The sequence below is a fragment of the Danio aesculapii genome, chromosome 4, assembly GCF_903798145.1.
Source record: "Danio aesculapii chromosome 4, fDanAes4.1, whole genome shotgun sequence".
Classification (NCBI taxonomy): Eukaryota; Metazoa; Chordata; class Actinopteri; order Cypriniformes; family Danionidae; genus Danio; species Danio aesculapii.
In genome coordinates this window covers 48,423,908-48,445,152 of record NC_079438.1, presented here as the reverse complement: position 1 = coordinate 48,445,152, position 21,245 = coordinate 48,423,908, and the positions used below count along the sequence as shown (strand labels likewise).

General features: G+C 34.2%; 2 protein-coding genes across 2 annotated transcripts; both read right to left on the bottom strand.

Moving 5' to 3' along the window:
- Positions 1-705: 705 nt before the first annotated feature.
- On the bottom strand, positions 706-11,291 carry LOC130223163 (stabilin-2). Its single transcript, XM_056455883.1, has 12 exons — positions 11,258-11,291; positions 11,056-11,175; positions 9,351-9,426; positions 6,856-7,005; positions 6,436-6,612; positions 6,196-6,285; positions 5,930-6,076; positions 5,707-5,766; positions 3,777-3,926; positions 3,446-3,694; positions 3,245-3,343; positions 706-1,094 (listed from the first exon to the last, which is right to left on the bottom strand). Exons 2-10 carry the CDS (start codon positions 11,100-11,102, stop codon positions 3,560-3,562), a joined length of 1,032 nt encoding a protein of 343 aa, XP_056311858.1. The 5' UTR covers positions 11,103-11,175; positions 11,258-11,291; the 3' UTR covers positions 706-1,094; positions 3,245-3,343; positions 3,446-3,559.
- A 2,736-nt stretch (positions 11,292-14,027) lies between these two features.
- Positions 14,028-19,528, bottom strand: LOC130223167 (stabilin-2-like). Its single transcript, XM_056455889.1, has 9 exons — positions 19,424-19,528; positions 19,274-19,327; positions 19,112-19,190; positions 18,458-18,550; positions 17,327-17,485; positions 17,153-17,248; positions 16,978-17,074; positions 16,275-16,322; positions 14,028-14,094 (listed from the first exon to the last, which is right to left on the bottom strand). Exons 3-8 carry the CDS (start codon positions 19,148-19,150, stop codon positions 16,288-16,290), a joined length of 519 nt encoding a protein of 172 aa, XP_056311864.1. The 5' UTR covers positions 19,151-19,190; positions 19,274-19,327; positions 19,424-19,528; the 3' UTR covers positions 14,028-14,094; positions 16,275-16,287.
- Positions 19,529-21,245: the final 1,717 nt, after the last annotated feature.

Genomic DNA, 21,245 nt, shown 5'->3' with positions numbered 1-21,245 from the left:
TTGATTCAAGCTGAACATTGCTTCTGCCGCCTAGTGGAGTGGATGAAAAACTGCAGTTTCTATCGTAAGAGATTTCTACCATTATTGACTATATTCCAAAACGGCATACATGTTGACATTTTTATACTTGATGAAATGTCAATATTAAAATGTTAATAAATGTTGTGTATTAGGCAGGAAAGAAATATATGAACATCAGCTCCCTCTTGTGGAAAATAAGTGTATCAACATATTCGTGTTCAGCCAGAGGTGAGAATAAAAACTAAAATATGATTCTGCCAAGATCTCGACCAGAATAACATGGATTAATTTTTGATAGATCATCCAAATCATCTTGCTTTGACGAAATCAGATAATAGAAATCTGATCTGATGTTTACATCTTTATATATCATGGAGTTCTTGGTATAAAATGTGTTAAACATTGACATACAATCTTTACACAGTTCTTAAAGAACGTACTCTTACCTGTTCACCTTCCTCCAATATTTCAGGTGCAAAATCTATTATATTTTGTTCCTAAATTTCGAGTGAACCGTCTTAAGGGCAATCAGTACACCATTTTCCCAAAGGCCAACATGATGGTGTAGATTTTCATCATTCAACCGAACTGAAAATGATGCCAGGTGCAGGATAATTAAGCATGCATGTGTCAAATAATCACAACCACAACGAAAACTAAAGCAGATGGAAATAATCCACAACCTTAACACTTCTTTATTTATTTTATTTCCATTTTTTCCCTTAAATTGTGCTTTAAGCAGGGCAGTTATTTCAATCATTGCATGTTGGACATTTATTAATGCCTGTAATACAACAGAATTTAGAAACTGCTTATAAACAAGTTTTAAAAATGACATTCACACTCATCCAAAGCAAACACACCAATCAAAAACATGCACACACAGCATCAGGAGATTCTGATATCTCTGTCTAGTGTTAGCATGTAAATGTCCCATCACTGTAACATGGAGTTCACATTCCTCTTGTGTTCATAAAGAGAGCTGCACTGACTGCTTGGTTGGAGAGGTGATTTCAGCTGTCCTGCAGGAGGTCAAATGTTCCACTGGAAATCACTTGATGCTTGTCTTCTTCCTTTAACAAAAGACAAATCACATCAATTTTAATGCACTTTTAAAGATTTTTTACATCTATAATTCTGAGAAATAAAATAAAACGACCCTTTACTGTAAAATTTGTGGATATATAAAAATTACGTTTAGTTTAGTTTGAAGCTTTATTAATCCTCAATTCATTTTGACATGGCGGTGCTTCACATATAACAATGACACGCTTAACACAATAACATCAAGTACACAAACAAAAAACTGAAAGAAAAAAAATAATGATAAAAAACTCAACGACAATAATAATTTATATAAAACAATCATTTAAATAATGAATAATAATAAATAATAATCCATTCTTTTTTTCTAATTTCTGCTTTAAGCAGGGCAGTCTACATAATTAGAGATTGTAGGTGCTTTGTGTTTTAGATAATTAAGCATGTGTCAAATAATTACAACCCTGAAAAACAATGAACAGAATCCACAACCTTAACACTGTTTTTCATTATTTTTTATATAATTTGTGCTTTAAACAGAAGAGTTCATTAAAACTGTTAAAAATTAAAATCAAATCAAAAGAAAAGGTAAGGTTGAGGTAAAAACTAAATAAATAAACCTCAAAATAAGTGTAAAGATTAGAAAATGCTCTGTATAGGTTCTATTTAGGTATGGGTTAATACAAAGAATGTGTCTGCAACCTTATAAGAAGAAGCATGTTGGACATTTAATAATGATCTTAATACAACAGAATTTAGAGGTATAAGTTAAGCCTTTAACTGCCCCGCCAAGAAAAAAAATGGATTGCATTTCTCAACTCCTAATGTGGCTAGTTTTGTTTTTTCAACACATCCCATAATTTCTACAATATCAGCCTCCACCAAATGCTTGATATGTCGGTTTATGGTAAAAGTACCAGAATTAATACACCATGAACAATCTGAAAATATGAAGTGTGAGACCATTTTATTTAAAATCATAATCAAAATAAAACTTTTATGAACACTAAATCATCTTTAGTTTTTTAATTATGCCATCAAATGTTTCAGATTCTTATTTAACATGCTTTTTTGTTTGTATTTTGTTTACAGTAAAATTAAAATCAAGTGTAATAGTGCAACAGGATTGTGTTTGTTTGATTTTTGTGTAAAGCAACAATGCTGTGTAGTTATTATTCATTATTTCAAACAGTCATTCTATATGGTCAACCATTTAATAGAGCAGGCAGTTAAAGGGTTAAGCAGGGCAGTTATTTAAATGATAGTATGTTGGACATGTAATAATGCCTGTAATACAACAGAATCTAGAGGTATATAGTATAAGTATATAGTAGTATAAGAGTATAAGTTTGTAATTATGTTCATATCTGCAGACTTCTCATTATTAGTAGCAACATGTACATATATTCATCATCATTAATCTCTGTTCATAGCTAATACAACCTGTATATATTGTTCATAGTACATCCATCTGTAAATATTACCCATAGTTTTTCTATAACTGCTCTTTATAACCTTTACCTATATCCTGCACTTGCTGCTATTGCACATCTGGTTGGACCTAAACTGCATTTCGTTGCCTTGTGCTTATACATGTGTAATGATAATACACTTGAATTTAATCTAATCTAAAGTTATGAAAAGGTAAGCTTAAGGTAAAAAAATAATAAATAAATAAACCTCAGAGTATGCGTAAACATCAGAGTATGCTCTGTATAGGGTTCTATTTATGTATAGGTTATTAAAAAGAACGTGTCTGCAACATTATAAGATGTTTTTGGTTATAAACGTATAAAAGAGAGAGAATATTATCTATAAAGCATGTTCTTATTAATATCAATATTGCTAAAATGTCCTTGGCAAAATCTGGGAATGTTGGTTTATGATTACAAATTTTAATGTAGAAATAACCAATACAGAATGTTTGAATATGCTCTCTTTAGGTAATTACTAAAACAAGTTCTTGTAATCTTGTAATTTATGAATAGTTTATGATTAATAATATATAATAATTTATTTCTAACAGAGATCCTTCCTGCAACATTGTGGGAAGGTTAGATAGTGGTTAGAAAAATAGAGTTTGCCAAAGTCGTCTCATATTATTCTCCTAAATAATAGTCAAACAGCAGCTATAGATGAATGTGTAGTGTTTGTTTGGGTCTCTTCAGTTTGACTCACTGACCGTTGGTGGTTGTTCTTTAGTGGCAGGAGCAGCATCGTATACAGGATTACTGATCTTTGGACTGGATTCTGATGGGAGGACATCTTCCCCTTCATCCTCCTAACATTATAATAAAGAATAATTATGTCTCAGCAAATCAAATATGTGTGCATATATATGATGGCTATCAGCTCAATGATATATAAGCATGAACACAAAGACCTTAAAATAGTGGAACTGAAATGGCTTTGTTTTATGTGTGTAGAAATTGTATCCCACGAATCCAGCCACTACGATGAGGATGATGAGCCCCAGGACGCCGATGCCCATCCCAGCCTAATGAGCCGAGTGGAAGGATGGAGGTGGAGGTGAAGGCGCTTTCAGTGGGCCCTGCAGAACGTGGATCACCCCGTTGGATGCAAAAATGTTGGAGTCTATGACATACCGATCATTGATGTATCCTGAGGAGGTCTGAGAGGATCGAGACAAGCAGTGTTTGTCAATGTGACTCAAATGTGTTGACATAATGGAAGCGAGTTGCAGATATTCTCACCATTTTTTGAGGGTTTTGGAGGTCAGGCACACCGGTGATGGTCAGACTGGAGCCCAGTCGTGTTCGGACATGAGTGACGTTAATAAGGGCCTGCAGTATTAAAGCCCTCCCATCCAGTAGATGGTGCTCTATGTCTCTGCCACTTAAAGTCTGGTCAACACATAAGACAAATAATCAGCCTGGTGTCTCAAGGAAACATAACTAGTTGTTTTTAGTGTTTTGTGGTTAATTTATGCACACAGTCTTTTAATTTCAGCCAGCCTCATCGCTTCCAGTGAACTGCCTTTCCATTATAAAATTGCCACGTTTAAGGTCTGATTTCTTTCAAAATAAGTGACCTTCACTGCCTGATAGATAAACAATATGAAGTGGGTCTCAGACCAGACAGCAAGCACTGCATTCAATTCCTTTCCCCCCCACCATATCTTTAAAATATGACAGCTTATTTCACCCCAGTATTTTCAATGGAGTTTCTGCGTTAGCCTGCTGATCCTGACGATGCTATCGGTCTATTATCTCGTTTTACGCTTGAATAAATTACATTACAACATCAACGCAAAGCTTTCACTGGAAGTTTCTCATTGGCTGAAAAACGCTAGCTGTGTGGCACCAAACCAAACCCCACCCCTAAACCCAACTGTCATTGGGGGATCAGCAATTCGTACTATGAATGAGTTCATACGAATTCATATGAATTAGTGACTAAATCAAAATATTACGTAAAAAATATTACATATATGAGATTTTAACCACTTTTAAATGTTGTAAAAGTTCCTAAAACGTAAAAGTCGTGTTGAATATTTTCAATTAAAACTTGAACATTTACACAAATTCTATTTTAAATAAATGCTGGGTTGTACTTTTAGTTTTTTTACAAATAAAAAAACAGATTAATTACAAAAACATATCTAGCTCTGCACAGTTTAGTTCTAATCCTGCTTCAACACACTTACCTTTAGGTTTCAAACATAACTGAAGGACTCCATTAGTTTATCAGGTGTGTTTAATTAGTGTTGGAACTAAATTGTGCAGAGCTGCAACCCTCCAGGAACTGGATTTGACACCTGAGATAATGCAGCATTTGTACTTTATAACAACTAATAAACAACCAGTATCTTAATAATAGGCAGGTAGTAAGCCACTAGTTAAAGGCTCTGTTAACCAGAAGTTGCTGAGACTTATTTCAGTATGTTGATGTTTTTCTAATTGAAAATGGAATGGTAAGAGGGGCGTGGTTAAAATTATTGTGGCTGAAGCCATTACACTGACGTCAACAAAGAAGACCGCCAATCCAAACACAGAAGTAAATGGTCAGACTTTAAAAGATTGACTTTTTTTTTTTACAGTGGTTTAACTTGCATGGATTAATTGTTCACCTAAAGAATTACAGTGTGTGCTAGTAGTAAATTTAGACTTCACACAGAGTTTTAGGGTAAGAATTGGCACCTAAACTTGTTAAAACTTTAATGACGACAGCAAAAAGCTTAATTTCATCTTTAAATCCACAAGAATTCCATCCAATATAACATAACTTTGACAATTAACTTAAATTCAACTCACAGACAGGAAGTTAGACAGAGTCGGTGTTGCAGAGAGAACCTGCATCAAGTTTCCTGTACAGGAGAATCCATCACCAATGTAGCCGGTTTTACATTTACACTGCACATTATATAATGTAAAATAATAATGATGCATTTCTTTATACTTATTTTTGGTCAATTTAATACATTTACATTTAGTCATTTAGCAGATTTTTTTATCCAAAGCGACTTACAAATGAGGACAAGGAAGCAATTTACACAACTATAAGAGCAGCAGTGAACAAGTGCTATAGACAAGTTTCATGTGTGTAATACTTCATTGCCATACTCCATAATATAATAATACTAATGTAAGGTTTTCATGTTTTAATGTAATAATAAAAAATTACCACTGGCTTGCTTCCAAGTGGGCAATCCATAATACTGCTCCCACATCTCCTGCAAGCCAACTATTACAGCAAAAGAAAGAAGCACAATGTTTCTCAAGATACTTAAAGGAATTTGAATCTGATCCATTTAAACTGAATACAACATAATACACACATTCTGCAACGTACAACCAGGATATTAGCTTTACCAATTTAAAATGCTTAAAAGTTAGCTAGGACTCACAGTGAAATCAATGGTTTGCTTATGATCACAACGTCCCCCAAGACTTGGAGGATTCAGCAAACAGTCAATGCCATAAATCATGCCTCCATTGAAATCAAGGTATCTCTTGACAATACGACAGCCTTTATGATTCACATAAAGCTCCCCCTAAAATAAATGAAATCAAATAATAATAATAATAATAATAATAACATTAATATTAGTAATATTAATAAATACACGACATGACCCAATATATACATATATGTGAAAACAAAATCTCTCACTATTTGCTCTTCCCCGATGCAGGCCACTGACAGATCTGAGCCCTGTTGAGTTTTCAAAGAGCTGGCGTAGATGAGCTCTGAAGTCAGGAGCTAGGAGATATACCCCCACACAAAATTGAAACACATATAAATGATGCATTAGAGACCAAAACTGTATTTCCTTTCATAATGAATCAGTCTGAATCATTAATACCAGCATGCACTTGCCAAAAAAGTTGAAAACACTGGATAGAGACCAACCTTGGTGTCCCGCAGGACGTGGTATCTAAGATACTCAGATAGTTTATCCCGGTTATGCATTGCATACAGGAAGTCTTTCTGCTCTTGAGCCAGTGCAGACATTGCATCATCCGTAGGCATAAACAGGGTGACAGGCTGATGAATCGGGTCCATCACCAACTTCAATGTATCAGTGTCCTTAAAACACACAAGTTTATAAAGAATTTGGGGAAAAATAAAGTGTTTTTTTTAATCCACCTTAAATTTATATTAAATAATGTAGAAAACAGATCTATAAAACCTTACTTCACTAACAAAGTGTGTTCTGATGTTAGATACACTGTAAATTACATTGTGTAATTTGAACTGTATTGTACTGTAGGCGGTAAGTTACTGTATTTTGCTGCTGTGTTATTTGCTTATGCATCAGGCACACTGTACCTCAGAGTATGTGATGGTGAGGATGTCCCCAGAAAGTGTGGTCAGGTTACGAGGCTGCATGAAGTCTTGTGGAAGGAGGGTCCGGCAGCACACTATGTGGTACCTCATGATTCTGGTGTTTTCAGGGGTCAGCTTTAAAAGATCTATTGACTACACAAAAGCAAAACAAATCAGTCAAATCACATCACAGTATCTGTTACTGATTCTCATTATATTATGTAAATATAAAGACTATTTGAAAGTTGAAAATGTTGTGTTTTAGCTTACAATGGAACCATTAAGATGTTTTTTTTTTTGCACTAAATAATCATTGACATTTTTGAGTTAGTATATATCTGTTCCTATATAAGTTACTCTTTAAAGTCTCAGCAGATATCAGTCACTTGCGTCAACAATCCTGACTGGTTTTTCAGTCAGTGTGCTGCAAGCTAATAGGTTCACTACTGCAATCTGCCAGCCAGTCAGCTTGCATAATCTTTTAACGAGCAAACGATCGTCCAACTTGTCAGCCAATGAGATTCTAGGCTCTTTGTACCTGTAGTGCTTAAATAGCCAGCTTCAGCCATTTGCTGTAAACAGCTCCATGGGAGCAGTGCTTGTGGTCTTTGAATGGTGACTTCTGGTAAGATTTATTCATATTTAAAATGGTTATTTATTCCAGTTATTGTTTTGCAGGGGGCGTTATCATTGAAGTTGCTGTTTAATATCCTACTTTTACTAAAGGTAAATGTTTCTACCAACTTGTTTAAAGGTCTTTTGTTAAGATGTATGGTATTGATGGACTCTAATAGTGTGCTTGATCTTTAACATACTGCTTTTTTGGTTTCACAGGTTAAAGGCTACGAAATAAGGTGAGGTTTCGTTTTTTTTTTTTTTTTGGTTGCCAATTCTCTCCTTCCGTCTTAATTAAATGTACATGGTAAATCTAATTAAGTCCCTCAGCCTTGTGTTAGACTAACCCTTTGTTCCACAGGTTATGTTGGAAAGTAAGGGTGAGTGAACATTTTTGGGTGATGCCGAACTCTTGCTGCAACCTTTAAATTAAATGCACTTTTTTTTCCCTCTTTCCAGGTTTGTTGGAAAATGAGGGTAAGTGAATATGTTAGGTGCTACTGAATTGAATAATCAATCTTAAATGCACCTGGTCAATCTACTTGCGTCCCTCAGCTTTGTTCTAGTCCAGCCCTTTTCTGTTCCACAAATTGATGTTGTAAAGTGAGGGTGAGTGAACATTTTTGGGTGCTGCTGCACTCTTGATGCAACTATATTAAATGCATGAAGCTTAATTTTTTTTGACTAAACTTGTATATGCTTCCCATCATAGGATATCAGTGAGTTCTAATATGTCTCCCAATGTTGTCCTTTTTATTTTTTTATTTTTTTTCTTCCTTCAGGTTTGTTAAAGTGAGGGTAAGTGAACAATTTAAGTGCTGCTGAATTCTTGCTGCTTATCTTTTAAATGCACCTGGTTAATCTAAATCCCCCAGCCTATGTTCTAAGACTAACCTTTTATGTTCCACAGGTTGATGTTGGAAAAAGGGTGAGTGGATTATATTTTTCCATTTTTGTGCGTAACTCTTGCTGCTTCAAGCTCTTAATTACATGCACCTGAAGTCTAATTGAGTTTGTGGTTTAATTTATTTCCTATAGGATAACTTGAGGTTTGGGAAGTGAGGCAATTATTTGGGTGCTGCATGAGATTTCAGCTTCAACCTTAATTGTGCACCTGATCCATCTACTGCTCCGTCATCTTAACTGCAGGTAAGTGTAACTAGACACTTCCTTCTGCTTTTAATTCTCACACTTAATATCAATTTTCAAATTTTGTATAATTGACATTAACTAAACTATTTTGTGATAAAGTGGAGGTTAGAGGTCTGGAAAGTGAGGGTGAGTGAACATGTGTCCTGCACCAATAGTGAGTTTGGCTTAAACCTTGATTAAATGCACCTGGTCCAGCTAATCAAGTCCCTGAGTCTCTCAGGCTAAACTACAGGTAGGCGTACAGGAGGTTAGAGGCATCAACCTCCTTACATCTGGATTTAATAATTATAGGCACAATGACTTGACTAGTCAAAACTGTTTAACTGAAATGCATTGGTGTTGGTCTAAATTTCTTAAATCCCACTTTTGAAAAGAGATTTACTTATCTAAAGTAGTACTTTTTTGTATTTTAATAATAGTTTGACTAAGCTAAATATTTCCACTTAAATCTCTTTAAATGTTAAAGTCATGTGTAAGAAACTACATTAGGTTTGCAGGAAATGCCCATAAATTGTTCCAGAGTATTTAAAATGTTTGCGGTTGAAGCAGTCAAGTGTTTGTAGCCTTTGTGTGTTCTAGTCTTCAAATCAAAGTTTTGTAATGCGTCTTGCTGGTATGTCTGATTTCATGGCTTATAACACTAATGTCTGAGTACTAAAATTAGATTTTTAGTTCAGCTTCAATCAAATCATGTTTAACACTTCCCTATATGCTGCATTTCTCACTCCTACCTGGTTTCTATATCTTTGTTCTGAAGGCAAAGACCGTAAGGAGGCCCCGAATTTCAAGGTCAAAAATACGATTGTCCTGAAAGGAAAAACAAGTCGTAAGTCAATTTCTAGATTAAATGCATATCAATGTTTAAGATTAAACCTACTGATTGTTTTGGAAATACAGTCCTCCCTACTCTGATTAACAATTCCAAAAAAATTAAATTGGTTGCATTGATGGGGATTAAATTGTCTTGCTTTCACTACTCTTTTGCAGGGTACCTTTCCAAGTCTCTCCAACAGAACTAGTGCAGCATGTGCAGTTCCTTTTTGCTGGACACCGGTCATGGGCATACCAATAACATTCCCTTTTTTTTTTTTTTTTTTTTACAACAATTGAATGCAGTTCTGTGTATGCAATGTTTCTTAAATATAAGCCAATGGTTTTCAACTGTTTTCATTTAGAAGTAAAACTACATGTTCTGGTCAGCATAGACTGTTTAATATGGTTGACGTAAAACCAGTTAAGAACCACTGTTAAATTAAGCATATATTTCCTTACTAAAATTAAGTTCACAATTCTTTCCCAATAAATCCCACCTTGCAGTTGCATACTAGCTTGAGTAGAGAGAAATTCTAATTGATGTAATTCACAATGATCAAACTCTGAAATGCTGTAGCTCTGCACAATTTACTTCCAACCTTATTATGCTAACTAATTTAAGTTTGGTTAATACCATTTTGGATAGGTGTTGAAGCTGGGCTAGAACTAAACTGCAGGATTTTGACTCTTCAGGAATTAGAGTTTGATGCTTCTGTTGTGTTTTGATTAAATGTTAGTAACCTATTTCTGTTGCATGGTTCCTATACAGTACTTTGTGGGCTATAATAAATAACTTTGCAGTTGCAACACTGTTTTAGTAGGCATTTTTGGTGTTAAACATAACTACTTGCCATGTATAATCCTTTTATTCTGTACCCCAGCGACGCTCAACCCTACCTTCCTGCAGAGTTTAACTCCAACTCTGTATGAACACTACTAAACTTTTAAACAAAATTTGAAGTATTTTGTAATTATAGACTGGTATGTTTAAGAGTGCAGTTGAACTCTGCAAGAGGGTAGAACTTTAAGCTGCTTTGTATATTTAGATCAATAAATAAACACGAACTGAATTTTGTAACCCAAACTCAAGTCTACAAGACACATTTTTAGCTGTAAATCCCTTTTATAATATTACTATGCAGAAGTGTTAAACGTACATCCTGAAAGGCTATAATTTAGCTTTTAATCCCAATTATAGACACCTTCAACTCAAAATTCAAGCTTGGTAGAAAGATACATGTAGGTTTGTTAAATTTTGCTGGGCTGTGGCTTTCAGGAACTATGTTTGACACTCCTGCTGTAATGACAAATCTCTACAAGCAATCTAAAAACAGAGGTTAACATTTGTATAGCTTTTACATTTAAATACAAAATTTGTCAATGTCTACTTTATTAGGTCCTGTGTGAATGTAGTTACAATCAGCATGGCATCCCCCATTTACACCATCCAGGCATAGATTGATGGGTTAAGGAAGCTACACACAGTAAAATACAATGTAAACAAAATTGAAACTGAATTTCTTAGTCACAGAGCATGTCAATTAAGATGTTGCAAATAACATTCACTATTAATTGTGTACATCATTATATAAACTGATTATAGAAGCAGACATTCATACTTACAAGTGCATACTTTTCCTTTGCCTGCATAACCTGGATGGCACATGCATATTCTCCGTCCTGGGAGCATACGCTTACACACAGCATGGGCTGAGCAACCTCCATTCTTCTCAGCACATGCATCTATGGTTTGGGTTGAAGATAACATGTATTATATTAAATGACTAGCTACAAATGTTATTTAAAGTTCTTTTAAGATGCATACCTTCACAATATGTGCCATTTCCCTGAAATCCTGCAGCACAACTACAGTAATATGAGCTGTCCACCACATTCACCAAGCAGCTACAATTAAAACAAGTTTAACAAACCATATGTTTGTATGTAAGGATGTCACAAAGGCATTTGACCCAGTTAAAAACCCAAAAGTGAGAGTTTTTGCAAATAATGCCAAGCAATAAACCAATTTCAAACCACACCTTCAGTTAGCGAGGTGCAGCTGTTTCTAATTCAACTAATCCTGTCATGACACCGTTTGGTGAAATGTGATTTTTAATGAAGTATGCATTTACCCAACAACCTTTTAGATGTTTTTTCTTGTTTGCATATTCCAGCCATCAAAACAAACAGGCCAAATGCATAAAAAGATAGTGTACCACTGTAATAATTAGAAAAAAAGAGTATAAAATAGTCAAAATTTGAAGTGGATCATCACTTTATCAAAACTATTTAACACTTATTCTTGTCTTGGGACAATTTTGATCCATTTCAAATCTTGATTACTAAATAATGGTCTACACCAGGGATGGGCAAACTTCGTCATGGAGGGCCGGTGTCCTGTACAGTTTAGCTCCAACTCTAATCAAACACACCTGCTTATAGATTTCTAGTAATCTTGAAGACACTGATTAACATGTTCAGGTGTGTTTGATTAGTGTTGGAGCTAAACTATGCAGGACCCCAGCCCTCCAGGACCAAGTTTGCCCACCCCTGGTCTACAACCACAAAGCAATTTTGCATTTAATAGAAATCAAGCATGGATGTCTTTGCTTAGTTTTTTAACTGTTTACACACAAAATCTTTTCTCGTCACACAATTTGTGAAGCCTCTCACTCAAAATGCAAAACTACACCTCAAATCTCCAAAAGCAGAAGCTTTTTCTTAGCCTTGAACTCAATATTCAGTTGCATAAAACACAAAATGCTACACTTATGCACAAGGTCTCACACACACACTCCTCAAATGTGAAAACACAAATTTCTTAACTGATCACTAACCAATCACTGCTTTTGTCTAGGCCAGTGGTCACCAAACTTGTTCCTGGAGGGCCGGTGTCCTGCAGATTTTAGCTCCAACCATAATTAAACACACCTGATCAAGCTAATCAAGGTCTTACTAGGTGTATTTGAAACATCCAGGCAGGTGTGTTGAGGCAAGTTGGAGCTAAACCCTACAGGGACACCGGCCCTCCAGGACCAAGATTGGTGACCCCTGGTCTAGGCCAATGGTGATGGAACACTGGGCTGTTCTGGTCCAAAAAAAAAAAAAACACAAATTCTAAAAGAATAGAAGGAATTCTTCTGAGCGTAGCACTGTAAAGTGTATGATGACCAACCCTACGCCCACATGACACTTCTCCAGAAAATGGACACTCCCCCTAGCCCCCTCCCCCATACTTTTGCTTTACATATGGTATTTTTTTTTTTTTTGCTTTCTTTTTCATTTTTACATACAGTATGTTTTTTATGCTATAAACAACAATGTTTGACCTAATAAATATTTTCAGTTTTTTCATGTGATTGGTGTTTACAGTGTACCTGTTAGTCCTCTCAGCAGATTACTGTCATTGTAAAATATTGTATCGAAATGTAGATATAAGCCTAAAGAGCAAAGAGCTTTAGATTTAGAACAACAGTGCTGACCTGGTTTATCCAAGCATTTACTATTATGAAAAGTGTTTGCCATTTGCTGCAAATGCTTCATTCTGACGTGTGTTTATGGCATTTTGAAAGTAGCGTTGCATTTTGAAGCAGATGTGAGGCATTTTGTGAGTACAGTTTTAGGAGTTGTGTGTAAAGTTTTGAAAAAAGGGGACACTGTTTTGAAAATGTGTGTAAGCAGCTGGAAAAAAAACTGTACTAAATGCGATAGATGCCTTAGAATAGCACAAATTACACTAATCATCAAATAAACAGGCAGAATTCACGTTTAGTTATTTATTCCTTTGTATTTGATGACTAGTCTAGATTTGGACAATTCTTAGACATCTATTAGATTTTCACAGCCCAAACTTTGCCCTGTCTTAGTTAAGACGTCTATTAGACTTCTTATAAACAACATAATGATGGCTGTGTGTGCTATTCGAAGCATTAAATAATAGAATAACACCTCTTTGATAGTAATTTGAAGGCCAACTTACTTGACACTGCTGTGGCACTTTCCTCCGCACATATCTGATTTAATAGCTGAAAACAATCCACATAGCTTCATTTTTATTTGCAGTTTACAAAATATATATGTAATGAATACCTTTTGAGATCTGTGTGTGTTTATGCAGTAGGTTAATATCATACCATTGTCACAGTTTACTCCTCTCCAGCCCATATCACATGCACAGCTGCCATCTCCATCTATACCATCTTTGCAGCGTCCGTGGACACACTTGCACTCTAAACAGAATGTACAGTTATTATAAAAGCTCAGTGCTATATCAGAACAAATAGGAGCCTTTTAATTGGCTAATACCTAGGGCCAGGCGGAATCTGCAGACATTTTTTGTTATTTCTGCCGAGAATTTTGGTAAAAATCTGCGGATTTCTGCTGAATTATTTTGGGAGTATCATAACTAAAACCTTAATATTGTTAAATAAAAAATAATGTCTTTTTAAGTTTTATTTAATGTTTAAAATGCAAATCCACTTAGATTTACTTTATAAGCAAAGCAAATTTATATTTTACTTAAACACTAATGGCTGTGAAAACCCAATGACTGTATAATGTACATACAATGGCGATTTTCTCACAAGAAAATTTACATCCAATGGTCAGCAACGTGTCTCCATGCAACACCCGGGTGTACATGCATCTTCTCTTTCTGCTCATCTGATAATAAACAAATGAAGCATTATTATTACTGTAATCACAGAAATTAGAACACATGAAAAATAATTCTACTGCTTTATTAAATACACAAAACAGAAATGAGAAAATAGAAATAACCATTAGAATTAGGAGGAATGTTAAAATGACTAGAAAATTTAAAATATAGCACATCAATTTGCTATATTTTTATGTCAATTGTGCTAATAAATAAGTAAATAAATAAATAAACAAACAGTCAGTTAACTATATATTTCAGGCTTCAGATAGGAAAAAAAGTAATATAAATAATATTTAGTAGGAATTATTCAAATGAACTTCAGGCATGTTATACAGTGAGCATGCATTAAAAAACAACAACAACAACCCTACAGTGTGCCCGCAACTAACTAACTAAACACTTATATTGGTTTCATTTTTATATTTGACTTTTATCATACGATTAAGATGCCATGGATAAAAAAAAGTGTGCTTGACAGTGTTGTTTTTGTATAACTTAGCAAACAAATGCAAATATTCAGTCAATATTTCATATTTTTGACAAAATTGTGACAAAAAAACGTGTGAATGATTCAGTTACTGACTTGTTTACAAAATAAAACAGTCCCTTGTCTCCATCTAGTGGCTCAATTGCAAAAACGCAACCAAAGGGGTTTTTAGACAGAAGAATAAGGGGAAATGTAAAAATGACTAGAAAATTTAAAACATAGCATATCAATATTTCAACAATATTTTATGTAATTGTGCTAATAAATAATCATAATTCAGGCTTTAGACAAAAAATTATAATGTAATATAAATAATATTTAGTACGAATTATTCTAATGAACTCTAGGCATGTTATTAAGTGAGCATACATTAAAAAAACAACAAAAACCCAACAGTGTGCCTGCAACTAACTAACTAAACACACTAATATTGGTTTTCTTTTTCTTTTCTTTTTAAAATTTTAATCACATAATTAAGAGGCCATGGAAAAAAGTGTGTGCTTGGCAGTGTTGTTTTTGAATAGTTTAGCAAACAAATGCAAATATTTCTTTTTTTTTTTTTTTTATGAAATTGTGACGAAAAAGAATGAATGATTCAGTTACTGACTTGTCTCCATCTAGTGGCTCAACTGCAAAAACGCAACCAAAGAGGTTTTTAAAAAAAAATTTAAAATATAGCATATCAATGTTTCAAAAAGCATGTTTATGTCAATTGTGCTAATAAATAAATAAATAAATAAATAAATAAATAAATAATCATGCTTCAATTCAATTCACCTTTATTTGTATAGCGCTTATACAATGTAGATTGTGTCAAAGCAGCTTCACATAAAAGGTAAATTGGAACAGTGTAGTTCAGTTTGTAGTGTTTAAGTTCAGTTCAGTTTAGCTCAGTTCAGTGTGGTTTAAAAATCACTACTGAGAGTCCAAACACTGAAGAGCAAATCCAACGATGCGCAGCTCTTTAGACAGAAAATGATAATGCATTATAAATAATATTTAGTAAGAATTATTGAAATGAACTTTAGGCATGTTGTACAGTGAGCATACATTACAAAACAACAACACTAGTTAGTGTGCACACAACTAACAAACTAACTAATAACTTAAACACTAATATTGTTTTTCTATTTTTTTTTTTTTACTTTCATCATGCGATTAAGAGGCCATGGATAAAAAAAAAGTGTGCTTGACAATGTTGTTTTTGTATAACTTATCAAACAAATGCAAATGTTCAGTCATTATTTCATAATTTTCACAAAATTGTGATGAAAAAGGTGTGAATGATTCAGTTACTGACTCGTTTACAAAATAAAAACAGTCCCTTGTCTCCATCTAGTGGTTCAATTGTAAAAACGCAACCAAATGGGTTTTTAGACAACACCATTTTTGACAAAAACAACAACAACAACAAAACTTCGCACTGTACGCAGTATTGTGTATTTGTGGCTACATAATACAATTTTCTAAATGTTAGTTTTTGGGTGGGGGGATTCAATTTTTGCAAAAAAGGTGATAATGGGTTTCGGCCTGACATGCATAAGCTTTGAGTATTTAGTCATTTCAGCAGATTCATGTGAACAGGGATTATTTAATGTTGTTACCTGCACACACAGCCTCTGAAATACTTGGCAAATGATAACTATTGCTTTTAAACAAATGTCAACATTAAAAACACACTAAATTGTAACTTACGGAGATCCACTGGTTAAATCCTAGAAGATCTGGGATGGTCGACACCTCCTGAAAAGCAAAATTAAACAATACATAGAATATTTATCAAATCAAATTCCTTTAAAGTAATAGCATCTGAAGAGAGTATATCATTTAGTACTGCCTGACCTCTGCATAGCATAATTAAAACGTATTCAACAATAAGAGAAACGCTGTCCTATTGTGCCACTCGCAGACTATAGTAAACCAGGGGTGTTCACACTCGGTCCTGGAGGGCAGGTGTCCTGGAGAGTTTAGCTTAAACCCTAATCAAACACACCTGAACCAGCTAATCAAGCTCTTACTAGGCATTCTAGAAATGTCAAGGCAGGTGTGTTGAAGCAACCCTCCAGGACCGACTTTGGACAACCCTGTAGTAAACAGTAACAAGTAGTATGATTGAATTTGTAAAAAGGCAAGCAGAAATGGCTGCTTCTGGTGGGAATTTAAAGTGAACAGTCAGTGGACATGTCTTTATTATCCCATGCTGGAACAGGAGAGGGTTTGTGAAAGGAAGTGTCTCCTGAAAGTTTTGTTGTGAAGCAAGTTTTAAACTTAATATAACACCCAGTATTTAGCCTTATATAGTACTGAACTGAATTCACTAGAACGTCATCTATGTTAAGCTGCTTTGACAGAATCTACATTGTTTAAAGCGCTATAGTCATAAATAAAGATGTATTACCTGTACCAAAAGTACCATAACAAATTTTCCCATCACCAGCATAGCCATCTTCACACACACAATGCCATCCATCTGGGTTCAGGAATTGGCAGGTGGCCTATGGGAATATGTGAAAAATTACAAGATGTGGCTGATATTCATACAATTGCATGCCTTGTTTGGTCTGAACACTGACCAGGAAATGGCATCCACCCTTCTGCTCCACACACTGATTGACAGGTTCACACTCCCTCCCGTTGCCGTGGTAACCACTTCTGCAAGCACACTCAGTCTAAGGTGGGATAACATTCATTAACAATCCTGCAGATCTAAATAGACGTAGTTCTGGAAGCACAACGGCGTCTCTCACCTGTCCTGGGCCCACGTAGATGCAGGTGGCATTAGGGTGACACCCTCCTCTGGATGGATCCAAACAGTTATTAATGGCCTGGCACTCGTCTCCATCCTCCCTCCATCCACTCAGACACGTGCACATGTGTGTCCCGGGACCAGTCTTTATGCATATGGCCTGAGGGGAAATGAGTGAAACACAAACACACAGATGTATAAAGATTAATGATGTACGTTCACCATTTATTAATTGTGATATTGGAGTTCCACAGGGATCAATTTTTCGACCAATTTTGTTTAGTTTATACATTAAAGATTTACCTGCAGATTTACAACACAGTAGTATATACCCACAAAAAAACCAAAGAACAAGCTGCTAACAAACTTACTGTTGCATATTTGAAAGTTTCAGACTGGTTATGTCACCCTTGTCTTACCCTCAATGTAAGTAAAACTGCAGGACTGTTTTTTTTAATCATGTAAATTGTGGAGCATTGCCCAGATATTTTAGGTAATGGAGAAGTAATAAACATTGTTGATCATTTTAAATATTTAATTATGGATTCTAATATAAATCTAATTGATTTATAGAAACATCAGGCATCAGTTACCTATGGCTGCTGCTAAACTTTTTATGAATACAGTGATCTTCCCTCATTTATCTTCTTGTGCTACAAGTCGGTCCCACACGGACATTACAACATTAAAACCATTGATTATTATTCATAAACAAACTGTAAAGAATTTAGTTAAAGGGCCAAGGAGCTTTCATTACTGTAATTGTATTGAACAACATAAGGCAAGGCAAGGCATTTATAGAGCACAATTTTACACAATGGTAGTTGATGCAAAGTGATTTACAATAAAACAAAATATTTAATAAATTAAAAAATAATTATAAAACTTGTATTTGAAATATAAGAAAAGGAAAAACACATTTGATAATATTTTAGTTTATGCTGATGTGTGTTTAATGTATAAAATATTTAATGATCTTGCACCACCACAATGTGTGATTGTCTGCAAGGACAACTTAAATTAGCTTTATAGCTAACTCTGGCACAACATGTACATTGTCCTTGTATTTATGAATGAATAAATAAATAAATAAATAAATAAATAAATAAATAAATAAATGTATTTCACTTACATTTTTGCTGAAGCCTCCACGATGAGGTAAAGAGTAGGGATCACTTTCCATGCACAATATCCATCTCCTTGAAAACCAGGTTTGCATACACACCTAAAATAAATCAATGAAACAGAAACAAGAAATATACCACTTATGTTCTTGTTTTTTTAGTTTTTTACTAACAAAACTTTCTAAATATCCCCTTGCAAAGGAAGTCTTTCAATAAAAAAAAAGTATAAGACACATTTATAACATAAGATAAAAAAAAATTAAATTAAACAATTCAATTTGAACAGCACAATAATAATACTTAATAATACAAGAGTTCACACTTAGATATTGCTTTATAACATTAGCAGGTTTGGCATGCTGTAAATAGTTTTCGAGAACTCCCCATGGTAAAGGAGAAAAGAGGGAGATGGTGTTGGGGGGGGGTTAAAAAAAAAAGATAGGGGGGTGCTAGACAGTATATTTATGGTGAATTTTGAATAATCCGGTTGGCTTGCTAATGATTACAAATGGGAGACCAGCCGCGTTCAATCATATCATGTGCTCCTCTTGAAATTAGTTTGTGAAACTACACATACTGATCTAATGCAGTTTTAAAAACTAGTGCATAAAAAACTGGATTCAATGCTTTAATTTTTTTAGCTGAATAAAATTATTACTTACAGCAGTAGTCACATTAAATGTCAGGACCTGTTCAGCCATGGTCACAGCACGAGGGTTTGACACAATGACAGGCGCTTAGCTGTAAATAGATATGACAGCCATTAGTAGTCAATGATTTAGAAATGCATTTGAACACACATTTGCACCCATCTGCATACAAACCGGAGTCGTAGACACTATGTGATTGGGCATCAGTTCAAGTAGTTTTATTTTACTCTACAAGAGGAAAGAGAAAAGTAAATTGAGGCTTTTGACAAAGCATAAGTGTATAAGTTAAAATAATTTATAACCAGTTATTATATTGTATGTTACCTCTTCAGATTTTAGGTAGTCTAAATAGTCTGGCTTCATCAAGGCAAAAGCTACATTTGTTGGAGCAAATAGTGTGTACGGTCCGTCTTCTTCTAAAACAGTTGCCACATTGGTTTTCTGAAAAAAATAAAGGGCAGAATATAATAAGGAAATCCTCAAAAATATCATGATGGCCATCACAGAAATCATTTCAAATAGGAAAGTCGTTTTAAATTCCAGTGAAAGGGACAAAAACGATAAAAACTAATCAAAATTCCCATGACACACAACAGTAAACATGCTTTTCAAAATTTGAAAGATATTAATGAAATATCATTTCTAGCACAGATCAAATGTATATTTATTTAGGGTTTACAGTTTCAAGAGTTCACACTTAGCATGCTGTCCCAGGAGAAAGCCCTGAGCTCAGATGATCCTCGAGCCTGGAGCTCCCTTCTGTATTATCAGGTTAGAGGGGAGTCTGAGCTCAGGTAGGTGTCGAGAGCTCCCATGAATTCATTCAATCATTCATTTTCCTTTGGCTTATTCCTTTGTTTAACAGGGGTTGTCTGATAAATTATTGCCTGTATGTTTTACACAGTGGATACCCTTCTGTTTGTAAGCCAATACTAAGAAACACCCATACACTCTCACACTAATATACTACTGGCAATTAATTTATTCAATTAACTTATACTGCATGTCTGCATGCATCTGGACTGTGGGAGGAAACCGAAGTACCCGGAGGAAACCCATGCGAGCACAAGGAGAACATGCAATCTCAACACAGAATCACCAACTGGCCCAGCCGGCACCCAACAGTGCTAAAGATGTACAAGGCTGTAATTTCACAGCAATTGGTGTGTTGTTGAACTGACTGGAGATCAGTAAGATAATGTATGCTTTATATTTTTAATGATTTATTTATATAAAGACTACTTTGTAATTTTACTGACAGCGTTTAAAAAAATAGAATCTACTCATTTACATAAGAATCTTTATTGCACTGACATTGAATGGTCTTAATACTGTGATAAATCCTCAGATTTGTATTAGATGTATATTATATTTTATTCTGTACTATATTTGTTATATATTGCAGACACAGTGATTTCAGTGGTTAATGTAATGATGATTATTGCTTTCACAAGGCTTGAGGTTGAACAGATCAGTCAATACTAGTGACTTAAGTGGTTAATTAAAAATATCATTCCTAATTAATCACATAATTTCATTGTAACAGTATATTATTAGCATTGATTAATGATGTTCGCTAATATTATATTTATACATTACAATACTTACTAGTGATTAACAGTTCATTAATACAATATAACATGAAAATATACAAATAATTTAAAAAAAGGATGCATTTATAGTCTAAATTTTCATATTAATGTATTAATATGTTTTATTTGTCAGTGATTTATGCAATGATAATTATTACTTCCACAAAATTAGAAATTCAACAAATAAGAAAATAGACTGAAGTGTTTAAATAAAAATACCACTAATATTAATAATATTCTTATCTAATTTCATTGTAACACATGCCATGGGCCTGGTCTTCAAGGAAAGGACAGATTATATTTTATCTATTTACTTTTACGCTGGTCATACTATCCAATGATTTATGTCCTGAACAATACAAAAGATTTTAAGATAATAATTGCATAAAAAATTATTTATTGGATTTACTATGTTTAAGGAAAGTGATTGCAAACAATTTATATGAGCTAAACTTGAACGGACAAATTATGTTTAACATTACTAAATTTAATTTGTTTAAATTCAGCCCATATAAATTGTTATCAGTTTTTTTTAATCAGTAAACCAAATTAAT

Bases quoted from the DNA above. Each gene is read 5' to 3' on its own strand.
- LOC130223167 (XM_056455889.1), bottom strand. From the start codon at position 19,150: ATGGCTGAACAGGTCCTGACATTTAATGTGACTACTGCT. The intron at 17,486-18,457 runs GTAAGTGAAATA...ATTTCCCCTCAG, and splicing joins GTGGAGGCTTCAGCAAAAAT to GCCATATGCATAAAGACTGG. The intron at 16,323-16,977 runs GTAATACATCTT...TTTGCTTTTCAG, and splicing joins TTATGGTACTTTTGGTACAG to GAGGTGTCGACCATCCCAGA.
- LOC130223163 (XM_056455883.1), bottom strand. From the start codon at position 11,102: ATGCATGTGCCATCCAGGTTATGCAGGCAAAGGAAAAGTATGCACTT. The intron at 6,613-6,855 runs GTACAGTGTGCC...GTGTGTTTTAAG, and splicing joins TCACCATCACATACTCTGAG to GACACTGATACATTGAAGTT. The intron at 3,695-3,776 runs GTGAGAATATCT...CGATCCTCTCAG, and splicing joins TCCAAAACCCTCAAAAAATG to ACCTCCTCAGGATACATCAA.